The sequence below is a fragment of the Marmota monax genome, unplaced genomic scaffold (genome assembly GCF_021218885.2).
Source record: "Marmota monax isolate L192 unplaced genomic scaffold, Marmota_monax_Labrador192_F-V1.1 WCK01_AAM20220418_F8-fsc00215, whole genome shotgun sequence".
NCBI lineage: Eukaryota > Metazoa > Chordata > Mammalia > Rodentia > Sciuridae > Marmota > Marmota monax.
The window spans coordinates 2,753,943-2,767,440 of NW_026695214.1; the positions used below are offsets into that span (position 1 = coordinate 2,753,943).

A 13,498-nucleotide genomic window follows, 5' to 3' on the forward strand; every position below is an offset into this window, starting at 1 on the left:
GTGCCGCCCAGGACACATTGATTAACAACCTTGTGGCTCCCCCAGGCAGGGGCCACTCCTGGGACAGGTGACCTCAGCAGCAGGTTGGAGCAGGGGCAGGTCTTGATAAGGGTGGAGGAAGGGCTGAGGAATTAACATTTCAGTCCCTCAGGGGACAGTCTCCACCTTCCTGGACTCACTCAAACTTGGCCTCCTTGATCCGACCTGACTCCATTTACCACCTTTACTGCCTGCCTGTCTGATTCTGGCTTCACGTCCCACCAGAAGCCCCACAGGAAGGGGACAGCCCGCCTCCCTGCGTGGTCTTGTTTTCCTAGGAATGTGGCTATGGGGGAATGCAGTGTCTCTGCAGCCCTTCAGACAGAGTGGGGTCTCCTCTGTCCACCCCCACGGTCTGTCTGATCTGTCCTCATCCCTCCTGGGGACACAGCAGCAAATACACCTGCTGCCCTCCTGAGCCAGACCCTTCCAGGTGAGAGTGACCCAGGGCTGGGCCTCCCCTCTCAGGGCCTCCCTGGGGCTCCATCTCCCTGCAGCCTGTCCAGGGCACAGGGTGGTGAGCCCCTTGCCAGGGGCAGCCATCCCCCAGCCCTGGAGATGCTTCTGGGGAGACACAGGCTCCCTCTTCAGGGGAGGGCAGAGCAGCAGACCCTGAGCACCTGGCTGTGAGCTCACCTGGTGCTTCCTGCTGGGGATGAGCACAGAGACGCAGGGAAAGTGAAGGAAATAACAAGAGCCGGGCATGGTGGCCCAGGCTGTAATTCTTGTAGCTCAGGAGGCTGAGGCAGGGGGATGGCAAGATCAAGGCCAGCCTCAGCAACTTAGTGGCCTAAGCAACGGAGTGAGACCCTGTCTCAAAATAAAACATAAAAGGCTGGTCTGTGGCTCAGTGGTAAAGAACCCCTGGGTTCAATCCCTGGTACCAAAAATTAAATAAATAAGAAATGTCTGTTCAAGACTCTGGAGTGTGGTTTGTTTCTACTAAACTTTGCCTTAATCCACTTCCCTGTTTTTCATCCAGCGCTCCCCTCCCCCGTTCTAAGAAACAACCCAATTGTGCTGCCTTGGGCCCCATTGCTACCTCCACCCATGGCTGGGTCACGTGTGGGACACAACACTGAGGGTTGAGCTCTGGGTGTGCAGGGCAGAAGCTCATCTTTAAAAGTTCCTGGTTACCCTGCAATCCCAGAAACTCTGGAGACTGAGGCAGGAGGATGACAAGTTTGAGGCTAGTCTCAGCAATTTAGGGAGGACTTAAGCAACTTAGCAAACCCTGTCTCAAACTAAAAAAACTAAAAGGATTGGGGATAGTGGGAGGGGGCTCCTGGGTTCAATTCTTGGTACCAGAAAAAAGAATTCCTGCTTGTCCTTGCCTATGTACCCGTGAACATTGATACCACTTTTCTGACCCTCAGTTTCCTCGTCCTGAGGAGGTTCTCATAGACCCTCTCCACAGAGGATTTGGATCGGGGTACAGGGAGCATGGGAGGGGCTCTGTCCTGGTTAATCTGCAAACCTCCTTAGGAGGAGGGGAGGGGAGTCTGGGACCTGAGAGAGTTCTGGCTTTGGCTCCAGGGTCCAGGTGGATGAATGCTGTGTCCACTGAAGACCCAACGCTGGGCGCTCTGCCCTTGTCCCAGGTCTGCAGGAGAGGCAGCTGCACAGCCTGCCTGCTGGGGCTTTACCAGAGCCTGGCTGACCTGGACGGGACGGGCCAGCTCCTGCCCCCTGCAGCCCTCGGGTCTCCCCTATGTGGGACAGAAACCCTGAGAAGCACTGTGAAGCTCCCTGTCCAGGACCACCTGGTCATGGAGAGACAGATCTGACCGTGCACTGCTGGACACGTGCCCAGCCGCACACCTTAGCTTTCCTGAAAAGCCCATGTACGGGAACTGCCACCCCAGGGGATGATGCCGAGGGACTGGGCCGGAGGAGATGGCTCCAGGTGCACCCTGGGGACTGCAGGAGGAACCCAGGGCCACCAGCTTGTCTTCTGCAACAGCAAGACAGGAGGAGCCCAAGGCCTGCAGGAGGCGGGCAGGGCCAGGGCCACAGCAGGGACCTGGGCTTCCTCAGAAGTATGCACATGTCCAGTGTTAGTGACAGCCCCTGCTTCAGAGCCTGCAGGCCACGCTCCCCTGGCATCTTAACTCTCTGCAACAAATCGGGGTGAAACCCTGGCCAGGGGCACCTGGGGGCGGAAGGGTGGTCAGGACCCTGAGGGCTGCAGCACCTCTCCCACCTCTCCAGGGTCTGTTAGGGCTGACCCTATTCAGCACAGATCTAGCGGTCAGGAAGTGGACCCCAGGTGTCCCCAGGGGGAGAACACAGCTAGAAATACAGGGCCACCCTGGGAGCCCACAGGCAGGGAGGTGGGAGTGGAGAGAACAGGAATCTAAACCAGTCACAGAGATGCCCGGGGCTCTGGCTGACAGTGAGCAGCTCTGAGAACAGACGGGGGTCCCAGGAAGAGACTCAGAGGGCCACCAGAGGCCGGAAGGGCTGGCAGGACTCGGCGAGGGCCTCAGGGGCGCTCAGGGTGGCACCACGAGGACAGCTCTCGGCTGGAGGTTGCAGCAGCGGAAACCTCAAGACTGGAAAAGAACCAAGACTGCAAGGTGAGAGCCTCCAGGACCAAGGGACACAGGGGTCACCTCTGCCCCCTGGAGCACCAGGAGGAGAAAGGAAGACACAGAGACCCAGTGGGAGGACAATGACAGGGAGTCCCCAGTTACCATCAGACACAGACCCCAGATCCAGGAACTCAGAGACACCGCCCAGGACCCAGGCAGCAGAGCCACTGAGCACTTGAGCCCACGTGCAGGAACCCAGGGTGACGATGGCCACCAGCCCACCTGCAGAGGGACGGACACAGGTCTGCAGGGCCACGCAGAGACCAGGTGGGCAGGACCAGGCCCGGGACAGAGAAGGGAGGAGAGCAAAGAGCACCCGCCCCACGCTCTGCCCTGGGAGTTCCCCTCAAGGTGGAGGGAGAGAGCGGCTGCTCATGCCCACGCTGAGGGGCTCTGCCTGCAGCCCACCTGCCTTGAAATGCTAAGCCAAGGTCCTGGGGCAGGAAAGTGCACGCCATCAACCACATGGACTACCAGTGAAGGGAAGGCCTGGAGGGTGCCTTACCTTCATTGACAGTCTCTGAACTACCAGTGGACTCTCAAGTCCCTTCATTGAAATGACTCTGTCCACAATGTCATGATTGGCAACACAGATCCCCTAGCGATTTCATGAAGACAGAAACCCTGCAGGACCCAGGGAGCCATGTCAGGAGGTGACTCTAGGTGACGTTGGGGGTCGATGCTTCTCCACACTCCAGCAGTGAGCAGAGATGTTTGGATTTACACCACGACCTGGTGACGTGGTGCTACCTCGGCACGTGGAGGGTGGGAGGAAGGGACGTGGACAGTAAGAGCAAACACACAGCAGGACTCTCAGGGTTTTAATGTGGCTTTTTCACAGTCATGTCCACAGGACCAGCACCTGTTACACTGTGGGCACAGCTGCACGGACATCTCCCCGTGGGGACTGGCGCGTGGAGGGCTGCAGAGAGCGCTGGGCCAGCCCTGGGTGCACACAGCATGGTGGGGAAGGCTCTCAGCCAGCACCCAGCTGGTCCTGCACCCAGTCACCTCTGCTGCCAGGACAGTCTCAGGTGCAGCCCCACCTGTCCAGGTGGCCTTCAGACTCCCGAGGGTCCTTCGGCTCCCAGCTCTGCCCTCTGAGTGTGCCCTGTTCTCTCCTGTTCACCTCCTGGCTGCACCTCGGGTCCCTCTCTGGCTGTCCTGAGCCTGAGACAGCAGGACCCCGAGGACCAGCAGGACCAGGCCAGCCAGGCCCATCCGGATGAGGTTCTGCACTGTGTAGTCCTGGGGAGCTGAGGCTGGGAATTGGACACAGAGGTCAGAGGTCAGCAGGACCAAATCACCCCAGGATCCCCACATGTCCACCCAGGGCAGCCGCCTCCCCTGGCCAGGACGTGACCCTCAGAGTCCAGTCCCATAGCTGAGAATCCTCCCGACTCCCCTGAGCTGGGGTCTGAGCTGCTCTGCGCTGGGCTGATGGTCTCAGTGGCTCCTAGAACCAAGTAGAAGAGGGGACCTGTGACCTGAGGAGCCCCGTCCTGCCTGGGACCCACCTCCTCGCCTCATTCTCACCACAGGACTCTCTGGAGCCCCTCTGAGCCCTTCCTGGTCCTCAGGGTCCCCTCTGCTCCTCTCCCTGGTCCTTCACCCTCTCTGTGCTCTGGGAGGTCAGGAGTGTGTCTGAGTCACCTTGGAGCAAAGTTCAGCTGAGCCTCAGATCTCAGGGTTGGTGGGGAGACTGGTCCCTGGTTCAGGGTTCCCCTGCCCTGTGTGCTCTGTGTGGTCTGGACCTTGGACCATGGAGCTATGACCCCTGGAGAGGAGGTTCAGTGGTTTCCCTACTGAGTGCCCAGGGCCGGGGTGAGGGGTGGTGTGGGGTGCCTGATGGTCAAGAGCAGAAAGGTGACAGTTCTGGCCACCCCCTGCACCTCTCTAGCCAGTTCCCCTTGGGTGTCCTCGTCAGTTCAGTCTCATTAGCTAATCATTGTGTAGCCAGAGACCCCCACACCAGTGCCTCACACACCAGGTAAGAGGTGCAGTGCTCCAGTGGGGTCCTACCAGTGGCTCCCGTAATCATCTACTTGTAGAAATATAAATCTATGCAGCCTAGTAACCATAACAACACGTAAAACCCCACCAGCCTAATGACATTAAGAATGTGGATATAATATGTATATTCTAATACAGTAATAATCAGATAATTGAATTATATAATTAGGGATAAATATTTAGATATTGATATAATTGTAGATATGTGTAACCACACACACACACACATATACACATATATCGAAGCAAGAGAAATTGGTGTGCAATTAGGAAGTCAAGAAGTGAAATTTAGATCTGATTTTGTTTGACATAAATTTCATCAGTTAATCACAAGAGATTTAAAAACCATCAAACGGGAGAGAATCCTAAGTTAATATGAAATAAAATTAATATACCAAGCTAACAGCCTCCTATACTTAATTACTATTTAGAAAATAAGGACTGACCTTATAAATTCCTAAGATAGTCAAACAATTCTGAAAATCACCCATGAATGGACCCCTTTTCAACTTCACAATATTTCTCATGTTCCTTCATAAACGTCTATGCCAAGTGTCTTGGGAAAGAGGACTTGGTCGTGGGAAGAAGGTATTCCCCACAATTAATGCAGGAATATAATCTAGACCCAGGGAAATTGGAGTAGAATTTCTTTATTTTTAAGCTATAAATCCAAATATCTCAAGCTAAATTTTCAGCTTCAAAAGTTTTAGAAAGGGAGAGAAAACAGACTGGAGAGAGTTCTGCTGCAGAGGGTGACGTTGGAGTGGCTCCAGGGAGCAGGGCCCTCCTTAGTCTCAGGTGTGCCCTGAGGCCACCAGGTGATCCCTGAGGAGCCCAGTGGCCTCCCTGCCTGGGACACCGTGTCCTGTGGGGGCTCCAGCCTCACCCCCACCACACCCCACTGTGGCCTGAGCAGCCTCCGCGGTGACCTGAGAGGGCCCAGGGACCCTGCAGGTGGGGTGAGGGCTGCATCTTGCGGGCTCAGAAATGAGAAATAAGAGCTGCTCAGGGGACCCCCCGCTGGCTGCTGGCCCCACCACTGGCCCTGTTTCCCGGAGGTCCCTGCCCACCTGCTGGAGGCGAGGGGTCATGCAGAGCTGTGTGTAGCGGTGGCTCAGAGTAAAATCTGAGTGATTTTGTGTGACCCACGGAGGGGAGGTTCTCAACCAGGAGAGTTTGATAAATCTTTGTTGTTTCCAAAATGCTGTGTCTCTGCTTTCCAAGCCGAGCCCTGGGCAGCTGAGGATGGCCCTGCTCCCCACCTTGGTGCTTCCATCCTCACAGACACAGTCACTGAGAGCAGCGGTGCAGGCCCAGGGAGGGCTGCACAGGACCGGCTCCAGGACCCGCTGCCCAGGAGCCCAGAGGCCAGGAACCAGGATTGGTGCTCAGGTCAGGCAGCTCCCCTGTTCAGATGGGGAGCCCAGGGCTGGAGGGAAAGGCCTTCCCAGAGAGCCAGCCTCCCAGGAGAAGTGGGAAGGACAGAATCCGTCCCTGTAGGTGCCCCCGCCCAGCAGGGGCTGAGCTCACAGCCCTCACGGAGGATTGTGCCTGGGAGTGGAGCTTGAAGCTCTGATCTTAAACATGGCGGCTGGGCTGTCAACTACCCCCTCCTTGCACAGGAGGAAAGTGTCCATCTTGATCAGTGACTGACACAGCAGGGTCACGTTCTCCCCTGAGGACACTGTGGGACCAGGCTGCACTGAGAGGGAGGGTGTGACAGGGAGCTGTCCTAGAGAGAGGAAGGAGGGTGAGGGTGGCCCCAGCTTGTTCTGAGCTGAGACCTCCCCGGGGCCTCTCTCTGAGGACCCTGTGCTCTCTGTCTGTCTCATTGTCTCTGATTCTTCCTGTCCCTGTGTCCCCCTGTCTCTGTCCTCTCTGCCCCTCCCTGTCTCTCTCCCTCCTGAGACCCCACATCACCCTGGCCATCACCTCCTGGGGCTCCCCAACAGGGCTGTGCAGAGGCTGGGTCCCTGGCTGCACCCTCTGTGCTCCTCACCTGAGACCAGGATGTCCAGGGGGCCACTGGGGGTTGACCACTCAGAGGAAAGACTATGTCCACTGTAGCACCTGTACCGACCCCCGTGGGAGCTGCTCACAGGGCCCAGCAGGAAGTCGGCCTGAGAGAGCCCAGCCTGGGGCTGCTGGGCAGGGCGCTGGGGGAGGTCCTGTGTCCCCTCCTTGGACAGAGTGAATCTGTCATAGTCCACATCAGGGTGATGCTAGAGGCCAGGTTCTCTCCAGGGCCCTGCTGGGTCAGGAGGGAGGGCTTCCTGGACACCCCTGGAGGAAGATGAGCCTGGGCTGAGGGCTGGATCCTGCAAACCCCCTGCCTCCCCTGTCCTGCCTGCAGGTCACTCTGGTCTCTGGCTCAGTGTGTCCAAGCTCCTGTGAGCCAGCCTCCCCACTGGGGCTCCCTTGAGAGCAGGGATCATAGAAAATCGTTTGGGTACTCAAAAGACAGTTGAGAGAAGAATAAGGCTCTCTCACCTGACAGCTGGAGCTCCAGGGGGTCGCTAGGAACTGACCACAGCTGGGGGGTGCTCCTGTAATATCCATAACATCTGAATTTCCACCTCTGACCAGAGGTCACCAGGCCTATAGGAAGCAAGGCCTGGACCTGCCCACTGGGGTGTAGCTGTGAGTCCAGGGTCCAGGTGAGGTTGTGTCCTCCTTCCTTGGTGAGAACAAACCTGTCATATCTCTGCCCTGAGCCACACTGGAGGGTCACGTTCCCTCCTGAGGTCACCACAGGGCTGGGCAGGGCTGAGAGCCTGGGTTTGCTGTAGAATCCTAGCAGAGAAGGAGACAGGTGTTCATGGCTCCCTCCTCCCACACCACCCCCAGCTGGGCTGTGAGAGGGACACCTGGGAGCAGACCCCCTCCCTGAGGGCAGAGCCTGGGGCTGGGACCCCTGAGTGTCTTCTCACCTGTCACCACCATCTCCAGGGGGTCACTGCGCTCTGACCACCCAGCAGGGCTGTGATAGTAGCATTGATATCTCCCTGCATGATACTCGGTCATGGATGGGATGGGGAACCTGGCCTTGTTCTCTGGCTCCAGCGGAGACTCTCTGGAAGGCTGTGCATGTCCTTCTTTATGCAGATAGTACTCCTGGGTCCCCAGGGGCCCCTCACACCAGATGGTCACTGGCCTTCCGCGGGCGATCACAGAGCCTGGCTCAGCCCACAGGGTGGGCTTGGGGAGGGTCCCTGCAAGGGAATCAGAGGCTGGGTCCCAGCACAGCCCCTCAGATCCCAGCCCTCAGCCCAGCCCCCTCCAGGCTCCCAGCCTCAGCCCCCAACTCTGTTCACCCCACTGCCCAGGGTGGCTCCTGGTCCCCAGGAGGAGGACCTGGACAGCTGGGGACACTCACCTGCCTGCCCTCGGGTCCCGGGGCCCAGACTCAGCCCTGGAAGAGAGTTCCTGTGAGAGGGGAGCCCCTGAGGCCTGAGCAGGCCCTGTCCCCCCACAGCCTCCTGGGCCCTGGGTCTCCTGATGGCCAGGGCCTGGCTGTGGGCTGACCTCCCAGAACAGGGTGTCCCCTCCCTCCGTCACATCTCACCCAGGCAGAGCAGGGCCGTGAGGGTGGGGGTCATGGCGTCTCTCCCCAGTGGTCCCAGTGGAGGTCACAGAGCCTGGAGGACAGACACACACAGGGTGTGGCCACTTGGAGGCGGTGTCCTGCCCGTCAAAGTGCTGTCACATCAGCTGCCCACAGGAAGGGGAACTGCCCTCCCCAGGAGCCTGGTTCTCATTTCCAGCTGGGTCAGGCCTGGGTTCTTGCGGGCAGCTCAGACAGCAATGGTGCCCTCCTCACCCCTTCCACTGTCTGCCTGACCTGTCCTGCTCTCACTGAGGGCCAGTGTGCTGAGGCAGGTACACCTAGTGCCACAGTGACCCTGGGGCTGCTCCTCCTCCCTGGCTCTCCTTCAGCCTGCCATGGCCCAGGGTTGTGGGCTCCTTGTCAGGACCAGCCGTCTGCCCAGCCTGGAGACGCTGCAGAGATGCAGGTCCGTCTGCTGGTGGGCCAGCTCGGCAGGCCTGAGTCCCTGGCTGCACAGCTCCCTGGACCCCGTTCCAAGTCCCTCTGTCATGGATTCTTCACATGCTAGGTCAAGGCCATTCCTTCCAAACCTTCTGTAAATTCAAGTATTGTCTCTCCTACACCATCCCCCAGTGGCCACTGAGTCCTCACCATGTCCAGCCTTGGGGCCAGGCATGGGGATGCTTGACGAGCTGAGGGGTTCCTTCCTTGGGCCCACGGATCTCAGACGGGTGGAGACAGGACCAGCACACAGGGCAGTGGGCAATTCTGCTCGACTCTCTGCTTCTCAGGAGGGAGAAAAGGGGACGAGACTCAACAACAGGTAGAGCTGCAACCACCTGATCTGGAGCATGGGCCGCTCTGGAGAAGGGTGGGAGCACAGGCCTAGGGGGCTCTCATCTTGCAGGGCCTCTTGCACCACACAAGCATTTTTAAGACCATTACCAGGAAGGAAGTGGACGGTAGCAGGGCGGTCTTGAGAGCAAACGGACACTTCTCCAACAGTTATCTGAACCCAGATGATGTGCCCACTGGTATTCTGAGTGGTGCACGTGGACCTCCTGCCTCTCCTACGGACCCAAGGCCGTGAACCCATTTACAGCTGAGGAGTGACGCTGGGAGATCCTTCGCCTTGGCCTGGTGAGGAGTGTGGGCAGGTGTCGTCGGGGCTCCGCGTGTCTCTGGAGCTGACTGAGAGGCGCAGTGTGTCCGAGGCCCTGGGAGTTGAGTCTGTAGGGCAGGTCTGTGGGGAGCTCGCTGGGGGGGCTGCCCTCTAGGGAGGAGCTGGGTTTGCTGGTGCGGAGTCAGCTTCGCTGGTCACCACGGCCTGAACCTCAGGCAGAGATCCCGAGTACAGCCCGGGGTCTGGTGTGATGGCGTGGACAGGACTTCCGAAGCCCTCTCCAGGCCTGGGCTGTGCACATGGCCAGCGGACGTGGGTCGGAGGGGCTCTGGGCAGTGCTGTCTGGAGTTAAGCTCTGCAGAGGGGACAAGAGCCCCAGGGCTGAGGGTAGCTCCCCTCTGTGCCTGGGCTGGTGGGAGCAGCCAGTGGGCGTCACGGGATGACGACGTCAGGGAGAAGGAGGCTCAGGAAAAGGTTTGCAAGACTTCACTGGCTCACAGAGGGAAGTCGAGTCCCGCCAGCCAGTTGCGTCATTCTGTTGCTTCCAAACTTCCTCCTTGGACTTCCTCATTTCTGTACGAGGCAGCGTCTCCCGGGCTCCTCCATCCACTGCTCGGGGTCATTCCTGCTTCCTCTCCCTCTTCTCTGACCCACAGCTCCTCCTCTGACCCTGTGGACTCTGCTCCGTGCTCGTCACTAGTGCTCCTGGGAGGAGATCCGCCGGCGTCTGCTCAAGAATGGGGGTGGCCTTGATCACTTGTCAACCTGGAGCAGGAAACAGCCCCCCACCATCCTCCTCACAGGGCGAGGGTGATGGCAGCTTCTAGGAGGGCAGTTCCCGAGACGAGGAAGAGTCTCCCTCTGAAGGGCTTTCCATCGAGGAGTCCGGTGCGGGGAAGGGCTCCTCTCCTCCCCAGACCTGCCCTCCGAGCCCAGAACATGACGGAGAAGCAGTCCTGCTCCCCGGGTCATCACGACTAGGATCTGAACGCTCACGTGTTGAAGGCCTGTCCCCGTGCAGGGTGTTCGCCTTTGAGGGGTGATTGGTTGGATCATGGGGGCTCTGACTTCATCAACGGATTAATCCACTCAGGGATTCATATTCTGAGGTTTTGAGGAAAGGATTTTGTTATAAAAGTGAGTGCACTGTTCTCTCTGTCTCTCTCCCCGCCATGTTGTTCTGCCCCATCACAGCCCATAACAATGGGTCCAGGGTCCAGGGGCTGAAATCTCTGACACTATGAGCCAAAATGAACCTTTCCTGCTCGAAGATGGTGTTTTTCAGGCATTTTGTCACTGCAACAGAAAGCTGGCTAAAAGGTGGGTGGAATGGAGAGAACCACAGACCCGTACAGGATGCTGGGGTGCAGCCGATCCTATACCCAGCTAAACTATCACCCAACCTGCTGGTGGAAATTTCACCAGTGTGATGGCACCTGAGCCCGGTGGAACTTAGGGCTTGTCTAATTTGGAGCGACTTCCATTTCACTTAATCCTCTGGGGACAGCTGCCTGCACCACTACCACCATTGCTGCCTCTGCTTCTGCTGCTGCCAGCCTGAGGTCGCCTGGGGGTCTTCTTTCTAGGCTAGGGCAGAAGCCACTGCTGCGCCCAGAGGTCTCTTCCTGGGCACGGCCTTGGTTACCCCGGACATGAGTTCCCTCACTACCTCAAAACTACTCTACGATTTCATCTCACCCCTGTCAGAATGGCAATCATCAAGAATTCAGGCAGCAATAAATGTTGGTGAGGATGTGGGGTAAAGGCACACTCATATACTGCTGGTGGGACTGCAAATTAGAAAGCAGTATGGAGATCTGAAAAGAAAACTGGGAATGGAACATACAACATACCATGTGCACGCCGCCCGGAACTCCTAAGGGAAGGAAAATGAGAAGAAGAACCCGAGGACGGCGGGAATCGCCCACATTTGGAGGAACCTGAGGACCACGTGGGCCCTGGACTGTATTCTGAGCATCCGGGTCTCAGCACTGGCTTGAGGCTGAAACGGGGCGAGGACCGGGATTTTGCATAGAACATGGCCCAGCTGAGGAGGAACACAGCCTCGAATCCTGCGATTCCTCAGACTTTGAAATGTGCTCAGTGAAAGGCAGACACCAAGTGCCCGGTGGCAAGGGGGTCCACCCACAGGCCACAGGCCAAAGAGGTCATCCAGATGCAGAAAGCAGGAGCTGGGGCGTGGGAACGTGGGGACCGCTTACCGGGCACAGGGTTCTCTTTGGGGGCTAAAATGTCTGGGAACTAAACACAGGTGGAGAGAGCATGATGTGCTGTGTGCTCAGTGTCGCTGGACCGTGCACTTCCAAGTGCTCAGTGGCTACTTGGGTTATATAAATTATGGTTCAATAACAAAAAGGGGAAAATGATATGATACCCTATAAATTCCTTACACCTTAAGGAGGCACCTCATGTCCTATTGGGGAGTTCGGGCAATAAAGGAGTTTCTGTTTGAACCTACAAGTGCCTCATGGCGGCTCGGTTATTTTGTGCCCAGCCAGACTGTGGCAACCTTTGCTCCCACTCTCACAGGGTGTCTGGTCTGATTCCCAGGTTTTTGATCCACTCTGAGTTGAGTCTTGTGCCTGGTGAGAGAGCGGGGTTTAGCGTCCGTCTGCTGCTTGTGGCTCTGTAGTTCTCCCAGTGAAGAGACTATCTGTTCTCCAATGTGTGTTTCTGGTGCCTTTTTCTCATACGAGACAACTGCATTTTTGATCAGTGCATATCGATCATACAGAGCAGCGGGATTCACGGAGGCACCTCACCCCGTCGCAGGGCAGTCCTGTCCGTTCTGCTCCCAGCCCCCTCCCTGCCCTCTCCGCCCCTCTCCCTGGTCACTCCTCTCCTCTGATGGGCTCCCTTCCTTCCCCCCTTTTCCTCTCCAGCTTCCGCGCTCTTCCTAAGTCTGGCTTGTTTTCTTTGATAGGATGCTCTTCAGTTCCAGCTGTTTTCCTGAAAATGAAACAATGTTTTTCTTCTTTATGCCAAAAATAATAATAATTCCATGGTGTGTGAGACCACATGTCCTTTACCCCCGCATCCGAGGACAGAACCCAGCTGCTACTGAAGGAGGCCACTGTGAGTTTGCTTTATCAACCCGGGAATGCCCTGACCTCTGCACTGAGCTGTCGTGACCTCCTGGGGACAGACGCCACGCACTGGGACAGCCGGTCAGATGGCGGAGCTGTTCTCAGTCTTTTGAGGACTTTCCACAGGGGCATTAAGTCCCAGCAACAGTGTATGAAGTTCACTGTTCTGCACTTATTGTTATTTGTATCCTCGATGACTGTCTTTCTGAGTGTGGGGCTGGGGACCAGCCCCAGGCCAGAGCAGGGGCTTCTGTGCGTCGCCCGGCGCTGGGAGCTGTGGGGAACTATCGAGGCTCTGCTGAGGGTGAGCTACTCTTTCACGTGTTTGCCTAGAAGTGATTCCCTTATCCAAAGTGCATGTACGAAGGCATGAATTGGTGTGAGTATACTTGATATACAACCAGAGAGATGACAAATTATGCTATGTGTAATATGAATGGTAATGCATTCAGCTGTCATACATAAAAATCAATAATAATAGGAAAAAAAGAAGTGATTCCTTGGGAATAATCGCAGCCGTATTAAGAATTCATGCAGTTATGGGTTAAGGTTTCTCTTCTTTGCCTCTGTTTGAAACTCCCTGATCCCTTTTGCACCAAGTTGGATTGATCTGCTACATGTGACACCACTGCTCCTTTGGTTGATACCTTGAGTCCCTAATTTTGCATCTACCCTTTCTACACTGGGTCCCCTCCTGCTGCTCACAGAGGGAGATTCTGCCCCCGTGACCTCGGCTGGCCCCAGCATGGCTGACCACATCACTCCTTGCTGAGGGTTCTTTCCCACTCGGGAACTTTCATTTCTCTCTTCCCACCCTAAGTGCAATGGTGCACATTTCAGAAATATCAGGTGGAGCATTTCTGAGTGTTAGGAGCAGGTGAGGATTTTCAGCAATCATCCACCTTGACCCTGGGGCCCAAAGGCAAGATTTTCTCAGGTCACAGCCTCCCCAGCCCACATCCTAAGGAGGTTTGCAGATTAACCAGACACAGCCCTTCCCATGCACCTGCACCACTGACCCAAATCCCTCTGTGGAGAGAGTTTGTGACGACCTCCTCAAGATGAGGAAACTGAG

General features: G+C 56.9%; 2 protein-coding genes across 2 annotated transcripts in view; one reads left to right on the forward strand and one right to left on the reverse strand.

Annotated features, from left to right (window-relative positions):
• Positions 1-5,280: 5,280 nt before the first annotated feature.
• Positions 5,281-8,430, reverse strand: LOC124084014 (leukocyte immunoglobulin-like receptor subfamily A member 6). The gene is given in 7 exon segments (XM_046430821.2): positions 5,281-6,378; positions 6,646-6,861; positions 6,864-6,929; positions 7,137-7,439; positions 7,577-7,858; positions 8,023-8,058; positions 8,212-8,430. Coding segments are annotated over 7 exon segments (1,134 nt in total). The 5' UTR covers positions 8,246-8,430; the 3' UTR covers positions 5,281-6,181.
• Positions 8,431-9,110: 680 nt separating this feature from the next.
• LOC124084007 (leukocyte immunoglobulin-like receptor subfamily A member 6) overlaps positions 9,111-13,498 on the forward strand; it is a 54,806-nt gene continuing 50,418 nt past the window's right edge. The window contains exon 1 of the mRNA XM_058574681.1: positions 9,111-9,333. The gene's annotated coding sequence lies outside the window, so the exon portion shown is untranslated. The remainder of the gene's footprint in view (positions 9,334-13,498) is intronic.